The sequence below is a fragment of the Narcine bancroftii genome, chromosome 1 (genome assembly GCF_036971445.1).
Source record: "Narcine bancroftii isolate sNarBan1 chromosome 1, sNarBan1.hap1, whole genome shotgun sequence".
NCBI lineage: Eukaryota > Metazoa > Chordata > Chondrichthyes > Torpediniformes > Narcinidae > Narcine > Narcine bancroftii.
In genome coordinates, this window is record NC_091469.1 from 47468469 (window position 1) to 47489543 (window position 21075).

The 21075-nt window shown below is 39.7% G+C and overlaps 1 protein-coding gene across 1 annotated transcript in view; it reads left to right on the forward strand.

The window, feature by feature from the left end:
- pax5 (paired box 5) overlaps positions 1 to 21075 on the forward strand; it is a 246713-nt gene that overhangs the window by 208073 nt on the left and 17565 nt on the right. Inside the window, exon 9 of the mRNA XM_069925912.1 lies at positions 18151 to 18237. Coding sequence (XP_069782013.1) covers positions 18151 to 18237 — 87 coding nt within the window. The remainder of the gene's footprint in view (positions 1 to 18150; positions 18238 to 21075) is intronic.

The following is a 21075-nucleotide window of genomic DNA, read 5'->3' on the forward strand; positions in this document are numbered from 1 at the left end:
CTCTTAGTGATTTGATATTTTTGTATAAACACAATATTCAATTTTAGCATTTATCCTGTTTTTGATGAGCTTGCTTGTTCAGAAAACATACCAAGGAGATTTAATTTCATTATTAAGCTGGATAGTACAATGGGCTACTGGGATGGATTGGATGCTCCTTTGATCTTGGTCTCCCAGAGCTGGGGTATGTTAAATGTACCATTGATCCCTGTCTCATGATACTGGAGAGCCTTGAACATTGCATTGTTCCCAGTCACCTGGAGTTGGCTTGTACTGGAAGCTGTATTGTTCCCAGTCTCTCATCACTGGAGTGTGGCATTTCCCCCCCAGATTGAAGGTGGGTTGTGTTAGATGCTACAAGGTTCCTGGTCTTATGGAGTTGGGATGTGTTCAGATCTGTATTAATCCTGGTCTCGGAGTTGGGGTGTATTGGATACTCAATTTTATTTTTGGTTTTAACAATAAAAAAACAGCCATTACTTGCAGGCAGAAGATATGGTTTTGAAAATCCAGTGGTCCAGGAGAACCCCCTTGAAGAGAAACAGATGGTTGACAGGGTTGCCTTCCTCTTTATTCTTTACTGCTACTGGATGGTGTTATGAACACTTTGCCTGCCTGCCTTCTACACTGAAGGGGAAAGACACAGTTGCACAGAAAACAGGTCCCCAGTTAGCTTGATGAACCACCTTAACATCAACAAACAAATACAATCTGAAGGTTGAAGGAATTACAAAGAGCCACACAACTATCAGCTCATATAACCATTTAATTAAAACTATCAGTCATCTTGTTCTTGGCTGCTAACCACTATTTGCATGTATAGACAAGGAGGGTGGCAATTGGATCTGGGAGTGGGCTTTGCAACAATTCCACTGACCACAAACTGCAACATTGAACTCACTTACCTAACCTTCAAATCTCATACCTTACCTGCATCCATTTCACCAACTACTACATGCATATTGCACATTGACATGGCAAACCAGAAGTACCAGGCAGATCCAGTCAATCATGACGATGGTTACGAATTCCTCGCTCCTTGAGCAGAGCATCTCTGTGTTGCTCTAACTACAAATATGCTGAAGATTGGCTGTTGTCGCACCTCGATGAAGTAAAATATCTTCAACCAGAAGGTGGCAAATCTGTGGAATTCATTGTCATAGATAGCTGTGGAGACCAAGTCATTGAGTATATTTAGAGGATGATAGGCTTGCGATTAATTTAGGGCATCAAAGTTTGGGAGGAGAAGGCAGGAGAATGGGATTGAAAAAAAAACATCAGCCATGATTTGAATGGTAGAACAGACTTGATGGGTTGAATGGCCCAATTCTGCTCCTAAGTCTTGTGGTCTTATTTGTCTGGGATGGTCTAGAGGCCAGTCTTGCACCTCTGCCAACCAAACACGGAAGGTAATGGTGTTCACTGACTTTGAAGTTCTTGGCTTTCAGTATCATTGCCCCTTTGAAATATTTAAGTGGGAGTGTTGCTTCTGAGAAAGTCATTGAGTCTTTACCTCCTGGTCAAACTCTTTTCTCTTCTGCCTTCAGTTTCTTTAGCACCTTTTACTGGTCAGTGTCACACACCCATTTTCTAGTTGACAAGCAAATAGCTTCAGCTCTGCAATATTCAGAATATTCCCAAATTTGTGCAGCTATAAGGTTCCACATATTTGACTCGAATGAGTTATACTTCAACTCACTCTCCAACAACTTGTAAGTTATTAATGATCCCTTTAAGTAGAGCAGGTGCAGGGATTTACTGGGCTAGTCAGATCTCATTTCCTGCGGTTGCCATACTGTGTTAATTCCATATACTGTACATGGATTAATTTCACAAGGGAGGCATCAACTGGACATTGCACAAGGATTGATATTACTCCTGCATGTTCTGTGTGCTCTGTGCTTACGTGCATTACAGAACCACATGATTAAAAGTACCATTATGAACTTTTCCCACAATAAGAGCAATCCCATTTAACAATCTATTTCATGTGACAATTCACTTGCAAAGCAAGTAAAAAGCATGTGCCATGTGATTAAAGTTCGAGGCCCTTGTTTATTACCTGTAGTTCTCTGAACAATTACAGATCAACAATTCAGCCTGGCACACAGTTGCCCAGTTTTAATAATGTGATGTTAATTTATTTGTTCCTTCATATTTTTCATAAATAACTAAAGCAGGTTTACTTCCTTCAAGTTTAAAGTTATAATTGAAATTGAAAACATTGAGTATGTACCTTAATACTTAATTTCAAACAAGTGGCACTCCATGTGCTGTATAATGCCTTGTGCACTGCTTCCGAAAGGCATTGTGTTGAAGCCAACACTTTCAAGAGTGGAGTACAGGGCAGTGACTCATCTGTATAAGAGGCTATGCTATTGGCTGGGAATGAATTTCTATTTCCATCCTATTCAATTAGAGCTAAGGAAGCCTTAAAAGCTACAATGCCAATAATGTACAAGTATCATTGCAAAATGAGAAAATCTCCATTCAAGAAGTAATTCCAGCTGCAACTTTCTTTCCTAAAGTTGATAAATAAACCCCAACTCTAGAACTCTTTTGTTCAAAATCTCAGCTTTAATTTTTTAAGTTTATTGACATGTTGACATGGTTAGACTAAGACAGGTTAAGAGCGATATTTACACCTAAGGACTTTACTTTCTTCACCTCAGCACCACTGATGTAGATTGGGAGGTGAGCTCCACACCTTCTCTGGAAGCCTGTGGCCATTGTAAATCTCATGGATATTATTGGAGATTATCTATGCTCCTGGGGAGATATTAATCTGATGATGTGGAAAAATTAAAAATAAATCATCCAGATTACAGAATTCCAGATTTATTATTACTTTGAACTAATCTGTAGATGGAATCAATAGTTAAGCACATATTCAAGGGATATATCTTCAGCGCTTGACGTCCTGTTTTGTGGAAACTGCCAAAATGTTTGGCCTGGAAGTCAGCCTGAAGAAAACTGAGGTCCTCCATCAGCCAGCTCCCCACCATGACTACCAGCCCCCCCACATCTCCATCGGGCACATAAAACTAAAACGGTCAACCAGTTTACCTATCTTGGCTGCACCATTTCATCGGATGCAAGGATTGACAACGAGATAGACAACAGACTCGCCAAGGCAAATAGCGTCTTTGGAAGACTACACAAAAGAGTCTGGGAAAACAGCCAACTGAAAAACCTCACAAAGATTAGCATATACAGAGCCGTTGTCATACCCACACTCCTGTTTGGCTCCGAATCATGGGTCCTCTACCGGCATCACCTATGGCTCCTAGAACGCTTCCACCAGCGTTGTCTCCACTCCATCCTCAAAATTCATTGGAGCGACTTCATCCCTACCATTGAAGTACTCGAGATGGCAGAGGCTGACTTAAAGGGATCATCGAATCCACGCTGCTGAAGATCCAACTGTACTGGGTAGGTCACGTCTCCAGAATGGAGGACCATCGCCTCCCCAAGATCGTGCTATATGGTGAGCTCTCCACTGGCCACCGTGATAGAGGTGCGTCAAAGAAGAGGTACAAGGACTGCCTAAAGAAATCTCTTGGTGCCTGCCACATTGACCACTGCCAGTAGGCTGATATCGCCTCAAACCGTGCATCTTGGCGCCTCACAGTTCGGCGGGCAGCAACCTCCTTTGAAGAAGACCGCAGAGCCCACTTCACTGACAAAAGACAAAGGAGGAAAAACCCAACACCCAACCCCAACCAACCAATTTTCCCCTGCAACCGCTGCAACCGTGTCTGCCTGTCCCGCATCGGACTTGTCAGCCACAAACGAGCCTGCAGCTGACGTGGACATTTACACCCTCCATAAATCTTCGTCCGCGAAGCCAAGCCAAAGAAAAGAAATATCGTGCTCTGAATAAAATTCCTACAATATCCATTATCTCAGCTGCAGAATGTTTCATTAATCTCCTCCTCCTAAAATAAAGATCAAGAGACTAATTGCACAAGTCGATCCTGATCCAGTAACTTGAAATGGTCACAGAAACGAAGGGCAATGAAAGATCAGAATAGAATGCAGATTTCCAGTTACTACAATAGGTGGCAGGGAAAATCTTCAAAATATTATTTCCTGTGCTAATAGATCACACCCCTAACGTCGAGGTACTCGAGATGGCAGAGGTCGACAGCATCGAGTCCACGCTGCTGAAGATCCAGCTGCGCTGGATGGGTCACGTCTCCAGAATGGAGGACCATCGCCTTCTCAAGATCGTATTATATGGCGAGCTCTCCACTGGCCACCGTGACAGAGGTGCACCAAAGAAAAGGTACAAGGACTGCCTAAAGAAATCTCTTGGTGCCTGCCACATTGACCACCGCCAATGGGCTGATAACGCCTCAAACCGTGCATCTTGGCGCCTCACAGTTTGGCGGGCAGCAGCCCCCTTTGAAGAAGACCGCAGAGCCCACCTCACTGACAAAAGGCAAAGGAGGAAAAACCCAACACCCAACCCCAACCAACCAATTTTCCCTTGCAACCGCTGCAATCGTGTCTGCCTGTCCCGCATCGGACTGGTCAGCCACAAACGAGCCTGCAGCTGACGTGGACTTTTTACCCCCTCCATAAATCTTCGTCCGCGAAGCCAAGCCAAAGAAAAAGATCAGTGTAATAAATGCAGGAGAACTCTGGAACTACAACCTCCAATTTCATTACCAAAGATGGTTCTGATTGAAATTTGCTGAGTTTTTGAAAGATTCACTTTTTATGGCAATGAACAGTACAGGCCCTTCAGTCCACAATGTTATGCTGTCTTATGTAAATCTATTCCAGAACAATCTAGTTTTCCCTATCTCACATCCATAACCCTCTATTTTTTCTTATGTTACATGCCCATCTAAGAGTATTTTGAATATTCCTGTTGTATCAGCCTCCACCACCACCCCAGGCAATGCATTCCAGGCACCTAGCACTCCCAGAGTAAAATGTTTACCCAATGAAGCCAGAATTATCAAGGCATAGAGGATCCATGCAGAGTTCAGGATATTCATCTCATTATTAAAAAGCAGGACAGTGCTGAGGATGGGAAATCATTTAACCAATTCAGGAGGCTAATTAATGACACAGATCTTAAATGTAACCAAGCAATCATGCAGGTGTAGTGGAGGGCTCAGCTTTGCTTCTTCCTGTTTTTATCACATTTTATTTAGTTTAGTGGATTTTCAACTGATAAATGCTGGTACTTTTCAATGGTTTAAATAGCTTAAATGTTTTCAGGAATGTGCTATTATCACACTGGTTATTCTTGGATTCTCAGAATTAATAAGAAATCTGCCAATTAACAACATCGAGCAGAAACTTGCTGGCTTGTGATAGTTCTCTCTTGAAGAAGAGAGAAAGGGAGAGAGGGTAGGGGGTAAAGATAAGAAACATAAACAAGAATAAATCAATCAGCCCCTAAAGACTACTCTGATATTTAATGTTGATCCATTACCACCTTGACACCCAATTACTATGTACTTTGATTGTGATTTCTCTTCATCTCAGGCCCAAATGCCTACCCTTCCTTACCATGAGACCACACCCCTGCTGCTCACAGCTTCTACCCTCTCATATCTTCTGTGAACCCTTAGCTCCAATATGTACCAGATGAGTAACAATGAAAGAGAGACAGCAGACAGAAAGAGAGGCTAATACTGATAGTCTGGTGTAGGTGAAAAAAATGGGGCAGAGAAAAGAAAGGAATAGAGAAAAAAGATGATGAGAGAAAGATAGGAAGCAAAAAACAAGAAGGAATTGAAAAGAGAGAGGTAGGTATGTATAGAGTCAGGAAATAGAAGAATGAGGGAGAGAAATTTAATGAGAGATGACAGTGAACAAACAGTACGAGAACTTATGAGTGCCATTATGTGCATATATGAGAGTCCACAGTGAACGTGATATATGTACAACAAGAGTAAAAAATGAGAAGCTACTGTGAAGCTGGAGATAATCAGAGAATGCACTTTGTGATTATATGTCTGATAACTTGCTATAACATTATGCTCACTAATTGTGCCCCACCATGGCTAATCTATGCTGGCCTGAGCTCTTCTGTCCAACTTCTCCATAATCCTTAATTCTTTGATATTTATCTATCTCAACCTTGACTGTATCTAATAATCTGGCCTTCACCACTCTTTGAGGCAGAGAATTTCAGAGATTCAGTGCCCTCTGAGCAGTGATAAGTGTTGGGGATGGGGGTGGGGCTTGGGGAGGTCACATACTTTAGTAAGAGGAATAAAAAGGTGGAGAGAGGCTGTGAATGAGTGAAGTTCAGAAGGATCCAGATGCTCTGGTGCATGAATCACGAAAAGTTAGCAGGCAGGTCCACTTTGTAGTTGGCAAATTGCATGTTGCTCTTTGATGGATTTGAAGAATAAGCAAGTTTCGTTGCAGTTGTACTGGGTGTGGGTGAGGCCATACGTGGAACACAGTGCACAGTCTCCTTCTCTTAGAAAGGATATAATGATGTAGGAAGCACTTCAAAGAAGATTGACATGGAATGATAAGGATTTCCTATACGTTTGCGCCTGTATTCCTTGCATCTTAGAAGAATGAAGGATTACCTTATTCAAACGTGTAAGCTCCTAAAGGGGCTTGACATGGTAGATGTTGAGATATTTTCTGTAGTAGGAGAGGAGAATCCGGAACAAAGGGACATAATTACAACATTAAGGGCTGGCCATTTAAAACTGAGGTGTGTAGAAATTTATTTTATAGAATCATACAACATGGAAAAAACCCTTGGACTCAACCTGTCCATGTCAACCAAGTTAGCATTCCAGGCTAATGCACTTTCTCCAATGCATGGGGCTCTTAAGAGAGGAAGCAGCCTTTTATGTGTCTCCTTATCAAATACTTTTGGAAATCCAAATATACTGCATCTACATGTTCCCTCCTCTCGACTCTTTGTCACATTCTTTAAAAAAAATCAGATAAATCCGTCAAGTACGATTGATTTTTTTTAAATGAAACTATTTGCTAACAATAGATATTAAGCTAACTGACCTTACTTCTTACTCCCTTTTTTTAAACCCCACCTTACTTCTTACTCCCTTTTTTTAAACATAATTTTCAATTTTCTGGTACTTTTCTGGAATTTAGCTAGTTATGAGCTTTGTAGTCTGGATCCTTAAACAAAAACTCCCAGTTATTTGACCTTCTGCCAGACCTTGACACATCCTATGCCCTATTTACAAACTGTAATGGTGCAGTATAACAAATGTACACATCCTTGTATTGCATGCCTCTGTTCTTATCAATCAACCATGTGGCCTTTAAAGATCTTCATAATCCCGTTCTTCTTGTGATCCTCTTAGTATCCTTTCATTTATTCTATATTTCTGTCTATCCTCCCTGATAACATTACCTCATACTTCACCAGATTGAATTCTGTTTGGTGCTTTTCTGACCAGCTGACAAGATCATCCATATCATAAAAGTCACAGAGTTGTATAGTTCAGAAATAGCCCCTTTGGCCCATTTTGTCATCTGACCATTAGTATCTATCTATAAAAAAAATTCCATTTACCAGCACTCGACCTGTATTGCCTTGCATTGCTCATTCAAGCAGTACTCTAGATACTTCATAAATGTGAGAATCTCTGCTTCCATTCTTTCCCCCCCCCCCCCCCCCACCACCACCATTCCCCCATTCAGTGCATTCCAAATTCCATACACCCTTTGGAAGCAAAAAATATTCAGTTCCCCTCCAAAACTCCTATGCCCTACTTACCTTCATCCTGTGCTTTCTGGTTTGGTTTTAGTTGAACTGTAGTAAAATGGAGGAAAAAATAATCTATTCTTTTGATGCCCCATGTTCTCCAGTATAAAATATTTCTTACTCACTGCCACAGCACTATCTGTAAATTTATTTACAATGATAATAATGACTGAGTTTATTGACATACCTGTACATAGAATTACAATGAACATATGCACAGAATTCTTATTTGTGGCAGCCAAATGGGTACTTTTATTTTAAAAATCACATCAGTATAGAATGAGATAATAAATATAAAATACATAAATAAATAAATAAGTAAACGAACAAATATTTACAGTTATATTAGTACAAATGATATTTCAATCATGCAGCCAGATCGAGTTGTGGTCATAAAGTAATAGAATGCCACAACATGGAAACCGGCCCACAGGCCCAGCTTGTCCATGCTGAACAACTTGCCCTCCTGCTTTAATCCCATGTACCTGCATTAGGGCTGCACCTCTCCTATCCCTTCCAGCTTTGTAAAGAAAGCTAACGTATCTGCCTCGACCACTTAGTCTGACAACTCGTTCCATATGTCGACCAACCTCTGAATGAAGAAATGTCCCCTCATGTCCATTCTAAATCCCACCCACTCCCCATAAAGTTATGCCCTCTCTACTCTCAGAAACAGTCACTCTTGACCTTACCTATTCCAGATAATTAATCTTTGTAAGCCTCTTCTATACACTTTCCAACTTTATAATATCCTACCTATAGCTAGGCAAAATTCAACACAATATTGCAACTGAGAGAGGCCTCATTGGCATCTTGTATGACTTCAATCTGATGTCCCAACACTTGTATTCAATGCCCTGACCGATTAAAGGCAAGTGTTCCAAACACCTTCTTCACTACTCTAAATGTGTTGCTATCTTAAAAGAGGTATTAATTTGCACCCTTAGGTCCTACAGCTCTACAACACTCTTTTGGACACTGTCATTAACAGAGTAAGACCTACCCTGGTTCGATTTACCCAAATCCAGCACTTCACATCACTCTGAGATGAACTGCATTTGCCATTCCTTAGCCCTGTTCCCCATCTAATCTATATCCCATTGCAAATTGTTTTGACTTCTGTTGCTCATGTGCTGTGCAAGCTCCAACAGGACACTTTAGAAAACTGCAATTTGACGTTAATTCATAAGATGCACTCACCCTTTCAAAAAGCTTAATGTAAACAGGTTGCACCAATCTTGGCCATATACTGATGCGTTATGTCATTTGCAGCATCAACACAAGTTTTATAAGGGCTCTTTTATTTGAGAAAATAGGCATCACTGTCCATGCATTTGATTCTATTCAATCCTATGCTATTAAGTGCTACTCACCTTATTGCCACATTAACTTCCATCACATCTGTAGCTACCAATTGCTTCCTTCCCTCTGATGTAAAATGTTGCCTTTCAGTACGCTAATCTTTCACACTTCCAGCTCTTCCTGTGCATCAACATGGTTTGAATGGCACACAGAAAGAAAGTTAGCACTGGAGTGCTGAGTTTATAACGCTCATCAGAATCTTAGTCATCTACCAAGCCTCTGAATTTAAAAAAAAAATTCTGGTTGGTTTTGGCAGCTGCAGGGTTAAGTGTATCTCTCTAGGATCTGCTCCAAAGACATATTACAACCTTGAAAATTCTAGCAACGTGATCAAGATTGAATCTCTCATATTGTGCTCATTGAGGTGGTGATGTTTATCTTAGGTAACAGAAATTATACACATCCACCTACTTATGCAATTATAACATATGCTGACTGGACCAGATTGTAGCAGCGAGTAGTCAATAATAATTTACTAACATGCTTTGGATGACTTTAGTGTCCTATTTCTTTACTTGCTCTTTAAAAGAGAATTGCATTTATATAATATTTCTCACAGCCATAAAGATATCATGGATTATTGGCTAGGACACTTGGGATAATTCCTGTGCTCTCCCTCATACTTTTACCATAGTATCTTTTACAGCTACCTGAAGGGACGATGGTGTTTTGGTATAACATATCCAAGATGCAGCATTTCCAACATTGAGTGATACTGCACTGACATGGCAGCTGAGGTCTTTATGTATCTTGAAACCACAATCTGCAATCTCAGAGAGACGACTGCTGTCGGGTGAAATCAGCTCCCTCCTTCACTTTTTCACCACACTCTGCAAACTGGAATATCAACTGGAATTTCCATTATTGTGTAATAAGTCACTAACAGAAACAGCCAACTACTGGGATATGGATTAAATTGTGTCTTTTAGTTAAGAAGCTGCAACTTTATAGAGGACATTTCATGTGCCATCCCACCCAAGCCTGGTTTGGGTTGGAATTTTTATAGAGGACAAGAAGGAATGAAATTTAGTCTTTTACGTTTGTCCTGCTATTCTAATTCATTATGGCAGGGCTGTGACTCAACCCAATTTACCCGTCATAGCTCTATATCCCTTGATACTGTTTTCCAAGAGAAATCAATCTCGATCCTGAAGACACAGAAGAAAATGACCTTTACCCTTAGATGATAATGTAAACCAGTTAAATTTCAGCTCTAGGAAAAGATAAATAATACAGCCGTGCCTTCACATTGTTGTTCTCTGTTAAAACCAGTCAAGAGGTGAGAGAAAATTGCAGAAAACAACCTGGAAAGGATGTTGTTCTTTCCTTCATTTGTTTCCCATGGGACGCTTTTTACTTTATTCAAACTAATTTGATTGCCTACAAGTGCAGCTCTTTGAAAATTGGAGGAGATAAATTCTAGGAAGTAATTATTTTTTATTTTAGCAATTACTATCTGAAATATTTCATAAATGTGTTGGGGGGAACATTAAATTTTCATAGATGCGACTGCAGGCCAAGAATGAAACAATTACTTCACAGCAAGGTATGCCCACCTGAACCTAAAACTCATCACTCATTTATGGAATATTAATGCCATGAGATTGTTAATGACACACAGCATGGCCGTGGAGCTGATTTGGAATCCAGGGACATTTCTCAAGATAATTCTTCTGTTTATTAAACACATGTTTGCTCTCGGATTATCTTCCAATTTCTGCAGTGGAAGTACTGAAAGGGCAGATTACTTAGTCAAATTTTATTTTAATCAGTGATGATTACTGCTGTATGGTAGAGGGGAGAAACAGAAATATTTGTTGGCAATAGTTTCCACATCACCAAGAATTTCTTTGCACATCAAGTATATGTGGAACTTCTGACACACAAGTACCCTTCACACCAAATTAAACCTCCGATCTCACCTGCCTTTGGCACCAACTCATGGTCCAACTTGGGAATGGCAACTTGAGCTGCTGGAGATATATATCTGGAGGTATCCTTCCTTTAGTTGACTCATCCTAAAAAAGGAATATCATTGAAATCTCTATTGAACCAGATCTGTGACTGGCATTGTTCTTTCCTGGGACAAAGCACTACCGGAAAGTAATTTTAAAATTGAAGTACAATTGTGCTACAATCCTCAGTACTGCTTTCCAAGGAACTCAGTTATAGGTCCCTGGCACAGAAAAGATTTAGGGAACTCCCGAAAGATCATCCTAAAATAATCCAGCCCATAAAAGGTTACGACAGGGAGTTTTGTATGAATATTCTTGCCTTCATTAGTCTTTAAACAGTGGTACAAAAATATTCATTTCCTCGAATCCCAATATTCCAGCTAATGCTTCTTCAATAAGAAATAGCCAATTATTTTCCAATGTTACTGATTAAAATCAGTGATGTTAATTGATTTTTTAATGGGAAATAATTCAGTTATTCAAAATTATTTCATCTTTGTAATAAAGCACATGCAAATATTGAAAAAAATGATTTAGTTCAGGAAAAAGAGAGCAGCTCGTGCCTTCTTCAAGTCAAACGGTTCAACTGAACTGCAGAAGCACCTCACTCAAATTCTTCATGTTCTTGGGAGACCCGTGACACCCAGTGTAACTGGAAAGCCAGCAGAATGACCCGAGTAAGCAAAATATTCAGAAATGTCTGTGTTAGAAGTGAAGCTGCCAGAGAACCAGGTAATTTAAACAGAGTGCATTCATTTCAAACCTTCCAAAGCTGACTTACTTCCATCATTGTTTTTTTTTTTCTGTCTGTGCATTTGGAATAAACTTCCTTCCTCTGCGCCTCTTTGTTCCTCCCACTCCATTAATTTTAGCAACACAGGAAAATTATGGAGAAAATTATAGAAGGACTTGAATTTGTGTATCTCCTCTTCAGTTCTCAGGTTTACAGCTACCAAATAGATTTGTATTATGGTGCAATGTTAGAAATAAAACAGCCAATTCATACACTTCAATGGCACATGAAGCATTAACAATCAGATAATTTCTTTGAATTATGTTCCTTTTAAGCAATAAATTTTGATTTGTGCACCAGTGGCATTCCTATGCTCAAATTGCATCAAGGGATCTTTTACATCCATTTGAAAGGATATCCAGAGCCTGGGTTTCCATTTCATTCCAGAAATAGTACCACTGATAGTACAGAACTCATTCGATACTGGACTCAGGTTTCAGGATCTTCACCTCCTTACTGAGGAGAGAGCAAACACAAATCCATGGCTGACGTTAAAGGCCTTTGTTTTATTTAATTACTTTGGAAGGATTATATTTTCTTTTGTTTAAAGCATTTTTCTGTTGTTAGTTATTGTTAAAGCTGTAAATTAGAACAGATTCACAGATTGGGTGGCATGGTAAGCGTAACACTGTTACAACTCCAACGACATGGACTTGGGTTTGAATCCCACGCTGTCTGAAAGGAGCTTGTACGGTCTCCCCGTGACTGCTTGGGTTTCATCCGTGGGCTCTGCTTTCCTAAATGTTCTGGGGTTGTAGGTTAATTGGGTGTAATTGGTGGGGGGCATGGGCTCGTGTGCCAAAGTGGCTTGTTACTGTGCTGTATGTCTACATTTAAATATTTAGAATGGAACAAATAAGCATCGATATGCACAGCCATCAACCATTCCTTGTTTGTAATGTATTCAAGTTGAAATACACTGAATATTTCATTATATTTCCCATTTAACATTTTTTACTTCGATTTTGACTGATTCTAATTAATTCATATGTAAAGTGAAATTGTTAAAGTAAGAAATTAAGTTAAATTAAATTGAATTGAGATTTATTTTATTTCGTTCTCCTGAGGGTTTAATCCCAGTAGATATCCTAGAGATGCTCTGCTTTCTATTTGATCTGTTTTATACCATCTCACTTGCATTGATTCTATTGCCTAAAGTCTTTATGTTAATTTCAAACATGTTCTGCCCCTATGGAACTATGAACTTGTATATTAAAATATATAATATGCCCTATGTCTATGCTCAGAATGTGCAGTTGAAAGTTGGAGGATGACCATTTTAATCAACTGTTCTTCATTGCCTTTTGGGTAACTGAATCTTTGGCTTGTTACAATGTGAATTATAATTATGGATCATGAGTAAGGTTTTGAATCATCTTATGTAGGTTATTATGAATGGTACCTGGAATGCATGTGGAACAGACACATGCAGTTTGTCCAACCAGCCTGAGCAGAATTTATGCTACACTCAAGCCTCCTCCCATTTTTCTTCATTCAGGTGCCTTTTCTTTTCCCAAGGGAAAAGGGACTATTCCCATGTAAGGTGAATGGTTTTTCAACTGATTCCAAGCAAAGTGGCTTTCATCTTGAAAATTCCTTAAATGAAGATACAATCTAGTGCAATAGACATTTCAACCAGTTTCAAGTCCAACCCAGATTGATCAGATGGAAGTTGCTGGCTGAAAATTTGCCTTAACTAATTTCTAGTGGTCCCAGAGAATTCAATGGCAACTGATTATTTTCAAATTGGGCTTCTCAGGTGATAAGTGGAAAAATCTCACACTAATTCCAGGCAGAGATGTTCTTCTGGAGTAGAAAATTGTTATTGGGTCAAAACTGGGGGGACTTATGGATATCTAACGAGGATGTGCATAGGACTTGTGAGTGCATGTTGTTGAATAAAGGGATTCGAGAAAAGATCATGTGATCATTATAAAACAAGATAGATATAAACACATGAAATTTTACAAAATTACTTAATTTACCAAATATTTTATAATTTGAGTGTACTGTACTGGTCAGGAATAATCCTAAAATTATACAACCCTTTCAGCAGGAAGCAGTGATCCAAAGTTGGGCACATTAGCATTAAAATTGTGGCCACATTTCACCCAGCTCTATTTCATTCCAGCTTTGTTTTTGACTGGGAAAACTGAATTTTAGAATTAGCTCCATCCAAATGAGACCAAAGTGAAAACCCTCCTGTACCCTGATGTCAATAATGCCATTGGTTCCTTAAATTTCTTCTGCAGTCCATTCCCATTTTTTTCACTCTACCCTTTGCATTTTTCCTTTATACTTAAACAATTCCCTTCATTGTCTCACCAGTTTCCTTGTGGTAAAGTATTCCATGTTCCAGTAATGTTTTATATAAAGATAGTCAGTCCTTACTGTTTAGCTCTTCTTAACACTTAATACCCCTTTTTTAGCACTGTGTGAAAATTGCTTAACAGATTAATTAGGCTTCAAGTATCTCATTGGGCACCATTAAGTGGACTGATAGGAGCCCGCAGTCTCCTTAGATGAAAGGCCTGAGAAAAGCAAGAATGGTGGTTCAGAGGTTTGTTTGATGTAGGCATTTGAAATTAAAAGACAGACTATTATTTTAAATGGAGAAAGTTTGCAGATGAGCAAAGATCGAGATTTAGGTGGTTCTTATGCATAAAAGTCAGAAGCAGGTGTAGCAAGTGGTAAATGGAAGGTAAATGGAGATAAATGGTACATTGGCTTCAACTGAACATTGGGAGATTTAAAAAGGAATTCCTGAATTTATGAAATAAAATTGACGATAATCATTACATGTCCTTGTCTTCTTCTTTGGCTTGGCTTCGCGGACGAAGATTTATGGAGGGGGTAAAAGTCCACGTCAGCTGCAGGCTCGTTTGTGGCTGACAAGTCCGATGCGGGACAGGCAGACACGATTGCAGCGGTTGCAGGGGAAAATTGGTTGGTTGGGGTTGGGTGTTGGGTTTTTCCTCCTTTGCCTTTTGTCAGTGAGGTGGGCTCTGCGGTCTTCTTCAAAGGAGGTTGCTGCCCGCCGAACTGTGAGGCGCCAAGGTGCACGGTTTGAGGCGATATCAGCCCACTGGCGGTGGTCAATGTGGCAGGCACCAAGAGATTTCTTTAGGCAGTCCTTGTACCTTTTCTTTGGTGCACCTCTGTCACGGTGGCCAGTGGAGAGCTCGCCATATAACACGATCTTGGGAAGGCGATGGTCCTCCATTCTGGAGACGTGACCCACCCAGCGCAGCTGGATCTTCAGCAGCGTGGATTCGATGCTGTCAGCTCTGCCATCTCGAGTATTTTGATGTTGGTGATGAAGTCGCTCCAATGAATGTTGAGGATGGAGCGAAGACAACGCTGGTGGAAGCGTTCTAGGAGCCGTAGGTGATGCCGGTAGAGGACCCATGATTCGGAGCCGAACAGGAGTGTGGGTATGACAACGGCTCTGTATACGCTTATCTTTGTGAGGTTTTTCAGTTGGTTGTTTTTCCAGACTCTTTTGTGTAGTCTTCCAAAGGCGCTATTTGCCTTGGCGAGTCTGTTGTCTATCTCGTTGTCGATCCTTGCATCTGATGAAATGGTGCAGCCGAGATAGGTAAACTGGTTGACCGTTTTGAGTTTTGTGTGCCCGATGGAGATGGGGGGGGCTGGTAGTCATGGTGGGGAGCTGGCTGATGGAGGACCTCCCTTTTCTTCAGGCTGACTTCCAGGCCAAACATTTTGGCAGTTTCCGCAAAGCAGGACGTCAAGCGCTTCCTTGTATGTAATGGGGAAATGGCATAGGAGCAGAGATGAGGCCTGGGGCAGATTAATCACAATCATATTGAATGGTGGGTCAGGTTTGATGGGCTGAATGACTTAATCAAACATAAAACTTAATAAAACATAACCAATGATGTTTTATGCTTGTGTTTTTATTTAGTGAATGGTGCCATTAGGCATGAATGTGCCGGGACATGAACATAATGACTTAAGTGCAAAGGAGAAATAAAGAACTAATATAGTCATAACGTACCCTTTTAAAAGGGATTCTGGTTTCAGTCATAACTTGCTTCCTGTTCTTAAACTTTATATTCTGAATAAATGTCTTTGATTTGCATCACAATAAGGCTGCTCGTTGTGAATCATAATCTTTGCCTCATGCTGTCCATAATGTGCAAAATTCGGCATCTTGCCTGTGCTGCCCGGAAATATGAATAACACCCTGAATTGAAATGAGAAGCAACCAGGACCCATGTGGAATACTGACAACTTTCAACTCGAACACAAGTTAAAAGATGTTAGGAAAATGATCATTTCCTCAAATAAAAAGGGTGAATGCTGGAAATGCTCAGCAGTTTGGTCAGAGGGTAAGGGAAGGCCAGCACCCTTCAAGTATGTTCCTTCAGCAGAACTGAGGACTTCCCTTCTGATGAGATCTTATCCATCTGAGGTTCTTGCAAACCTGTGGATGCCTCAAATATTTCTGCATTTATGGCTGTTGTCAGAGTCTTCGTATTTGTACAAATTTAGAGAGCCCCACTTTTAAATTTAGCCTGCCACACTTCAAAGTGAAGCTGGACAGGAGATAAACCAAGCTGAACCTTGCTGGGCTAGGTTCATAACCATAGTCATGTGCATTTTGATTTCGTGATGGAGTTGTTTGGTACTGAAAGTGATTTTTCTAGCCACAGTGATGAAGCCAATTCTTAAACAGTCAGTGGGAAAGGAATGGTGGTGGCCAGGATGTTATCAGCCATTCGGACATCTCCTTTAGAATGCTCAGCTGCACAATCTTTATTTGCGGAACTGCAGACCTTGTCTACCCACTGAAAAACTCGATCCTTCACTTCCCCGTTAATTGGGATATTTGTTTATTGTTTGTCATACTGATGCACTGTGATTATGCCAGTGTTGTTTTCCATGCAGTTATACAGACGGATATTAAGTAACAAAATGCAGCACCTCTCTTGCCCATTGGGAAGATTTTACAGCTGAAACACAAAAGGTCCACTGGAGGCTAATTAATCAGTAATCATTAAACATTTTGTGTTGTTGGGCAGGTAGTGGCTGAGATATAAACAGAATTGATGCCCCTTAAAATTCCTGATGCTTGACGTTAATCAAGGTGTTTTTTTTTGTCTCTCTGCATCCTCTCCTCATGGTGGATGATTGAAGAGTTCAGCTGTCAAGAATTACCTCTGATGGACTATGGTATTTCCATAAAGGGGCAGGCTTGCTGTTTGCATGTGCATTGATCTGTTCCTGTTTTACTCAGCTCCTGCCACATTTCTGGCATGGCCCAGCTCCTGCTCGATATGTGGAATATTTCTGGATGAAGCAAACGGTTCTGTCACTGAGCTGATGGCGCTCAGTGACTCTTGCAGCTCTCCACTGGTCTGTACTGCAGGAGCCTGACACCCTGACCACTGAGGCATAAAAAACAGAGAATTGGTACTCTGATCCTGTCAGGCCTTGGCGCATCCCCCTGAGAGTGAGGAGGGGGAGCGAAGGGAATCACATTGCGAAGTGTCGGCTTGCTTCAAATCATTTAAGCAGGAGTGCAGCCTGATGTTTAAATTTCCCATCGCCTCCTGATTAATATGCACAGCAACACAAATTGCCATCACCTCATTTTCATGGTAAAGGGACTGGGGAAAATGGCTGCACTTCTGTCAGCATTGAAGTGCAAGGCAAAGTTTTGAAACAAAGGAGGCAGACTTTGCTAAATTAAAAGAGAAAATAGCAAATATTTTAATGAAGTCATTAAGCCATGCAAGGAATTGATTTTTAATGGTTTAGCTGGTTATTGTATTTACTTAGATTATGCTAACACATTGATATTAATTATTTTTGAGCAATTGGAACAGGCTATATGCATTGAGTTAGTGTCTGGAATTCATGAAATAAAACTGATGATAATCATTACATGTCCTTGTATTTTGATTATCTAATGTTATAACTACGATGGGAAAAGGCAACATGGATGAAAGAAATTAATAAGAGAGGGACATAAAAATGTTGTGGATATGATGTACCAAAGAAGTCATTAATGAAGCAAGTTGATTGTGTCAATACATTTAAACTTATTTTCCAGCATATTTCTTGAATCAGTGAGCTCAGATCTTACATGAAATTTAGTTAAATTAATGAAAGATTCACAGAAAATTAGGAAACATGTTAATTGCATGATGTAGATAGATTATTAATGATAGTTCAGTTCATAATGTTGAACTACTTGTTCACTGTATTTTTCAATTGCTAGAGAAACCAGACTAATTATCTTAATAACCTTCTACATTATTTCACTCTCTTTGTTCTCTCTGTCATTTTAGGAGGTGAATTTTCTGGGAGCCCGTATTCCCATCCACAGTATACAACTTATAATGATTCCTGGAGATTTCCCAATGCTGGATTATTGAGTAAGAGTATTTCCAAATTATATATTTTGAAATACATTATTTTGCCATAAATTCATTTGAGTGTATGCATTCATTTAACAAGTTGGCACTATCTGTCTCTTGCTGTGTTCTGTGATAGAATGGAGGTAATGGTCAGGTGAAGGATTCCAGGTTGATGAAGGTGCTAAGATGAAGGATGCTTGTATTTATTTATTTTATTCTTATCCATTCTCTATTAAATATAAAGCAGCTTCCAATTTTCAGATTTATTATCAGAGTACATGCATGATATCACATACATCCCTGAGATTCCTTTTTCTTGTGGGCAAGCCGGAATTACCACTTATTGGTAATGCAAAAAAAGACTGTACACAACATGCACATGTAAACAAATAAAGAAATATAACAGATAAAGAAGTGTAAACATTGTGCAATACAGAGAGAGTAAAAAAACAATAAAGTGCAAAAGTAAGACTCCGAAAATAAGTCCATACTGTAATTAAGTTTGTTGTTGAGGAGTCAAATGGTGGAAGGGTAGCATCTGTTCCTGAACCTGATGGTGCGAGTCTTGTGGCACCTGTACCTCTTTCCTGATAGTAGCAGTGAGAGCAGAGTGTGTGCTGGGTGGTGGGGATCCTCGATGATTGCTGCTGCTCTCCAACGGCAGCATTCCTTGTAGTTGTTCTTAATGGTGGGGAAGGTTTTGCCTGTGATGTCCTGGGCTGTGTCCACTATCTTTTGGAGGGCTTTGCACTATACCAGACCAGGATGCAGCTGGTCAGCACACTTTCCATCACACATCTGAAGAAATTTGCCAGGGTTTCTGATATCATACCAAACCTTCACAAACTTCTGAGGAAGTAGAGATACTGACCTGCTTTCTTCATGATGCCATTAGTATGTTTTGTCCAAGAAAGATCCTCCAAGAGAGTGACTCCCAAGAACTTCAATTTGCTCACCCTCTCTAACTGATCCCCCAATAATCACTGGGTTGTACACCTCTGGCTTTCCTTTCCTAAAGTCAACAATCAGCTCCTTAGTTTTGGTGACATTGAGTGCAAGGTTGTTGTTGGTGCACCATTCAGCCAAGTTTTCAATCTTCATCCTGTAGGCTGACTCATCCCCTTCCTTTATACAACTCACTACCATGGTATCGTCGGCAAATTTGTAGATGGTGTAGATATAGATTCCAAGGACTTTATTAATTTTAATTTTTTGTTGTTTTTCATTGGTGGTGCACTGCCTTGATTCATTGCAAGCCTTGTGACAAAGGTTCTTCCACAGTTCTATCAAGTAGAGTTCTAAGATTTTCATTGGTAGTGCTGTGTTTTTTTTCAGGGCACTAGACCAGTGAAAAGCTGTCCTGGAATTGATTCCCTTTCCTCCTCTTCTAACGCTCTCTCTCTCTCTCTCTCTCTCTCTCTCTCTCTCTCTCTCTCTCTCTCTCTCTCTCTCTCTCTCTCTCTCTCTCTCTCTCTCTCATATCAGTGAGCTATCTGACAGGAATGGATAACCAGGGATTTTTTGGCATAATTCCCTCGACCTAATAATCCACAGCACCTCAGGACACAAGGATCAGAAGTAGCAATAGGTTATTTGGCCCGTCAAGCCTGCTCCCACATTCAGAAAGATCACAGTGTCTTTTCTGTTTTTACCCTCACTGTAATTTACATTCCCTGATTATCCAGAAATCTCAATATTGCTTTTTAAAATCCATGATTGTGTGTTGCAGAGATTTTTGCATTTCTGAGGAAAGAAATATTCTCCTCATCTCAATTAAAAATGGTCGACTCTTTAGGTTCTCTGATTCTGCATTCCCCAACCAAAGGAAACATCCTCTTACCCTCCCTACATCTTGGCTCTTAAGAGCTTCTACAAATTTGATTGAGAACAACTGTAGATGCCTCAGTTACTCAACTCTCATTAATTAAAAATGGGTATTGTGCTAAATAATAATTATTAGTATCATTTGTATGTTGATCAAATAATTAATTATAAAGTCCAGAGAGTGTTAGAAACAAACAAGGTACATAGAATGGTAAGTTGTATTTGAACCAATAATCTGTGATATTTATTGGGTAAGAATACAAGCAGCTGTAATACATGCAAGCTACTGTAATTAAGTGCAGTCATATTATCTAAAGTGAAATGTTATGTTGCAAAGTGTTAGATATAATGTATTTCATGCTCAAATCATATAATGACATCTTATTTAAATTGTATCTTATAATATAAATGTGCGTTTTGATTATCATCTGTTTATTGGGCCTTGTCTGGGATTTTTCAGTAATGATAGCCTCCTTTTTAAACACCCCTTTTAATAAAGGTCTACTTGACTAACATTGTAGTCTAATTCTTTTCACTATTAAATCCCACCTCAACCTCACTGAAGGCTGCCATGTACAAGTAATTTTGCTTGGCATGATAGATAATTGAGAAAAAAGTATTCAAATTTGTTTTCCTTTCTCATTTATTCCACTTGCAATTTGAGTTATTCATGGTATCTCCAAATGGTGCATACCAAAGCAAACTCCTTCCACTGCCTGGATATGGAGGTATGAATAATAGGTGATGCAAACATTTCAATGGAAAATTTGGGAAACATTGCTTCACAGTTTGGTATTCTACACATGCAATTTATGTGTTCAACAGAGTTCGTATGTATGAACAAGATGCGAGCTATGCATCACATTATCCCAAATAATTTGTGTAATTAAATGCAATACATACAAAATATACATTTGGTCTGGTATATAATATAGAACCTTCGGTAATATTTAACATCATAGTGAGTGATGACATAGTTTATTGAGGAATTACACTGTATGGTAAATACAGTGATATGAAATGTTATAAGCA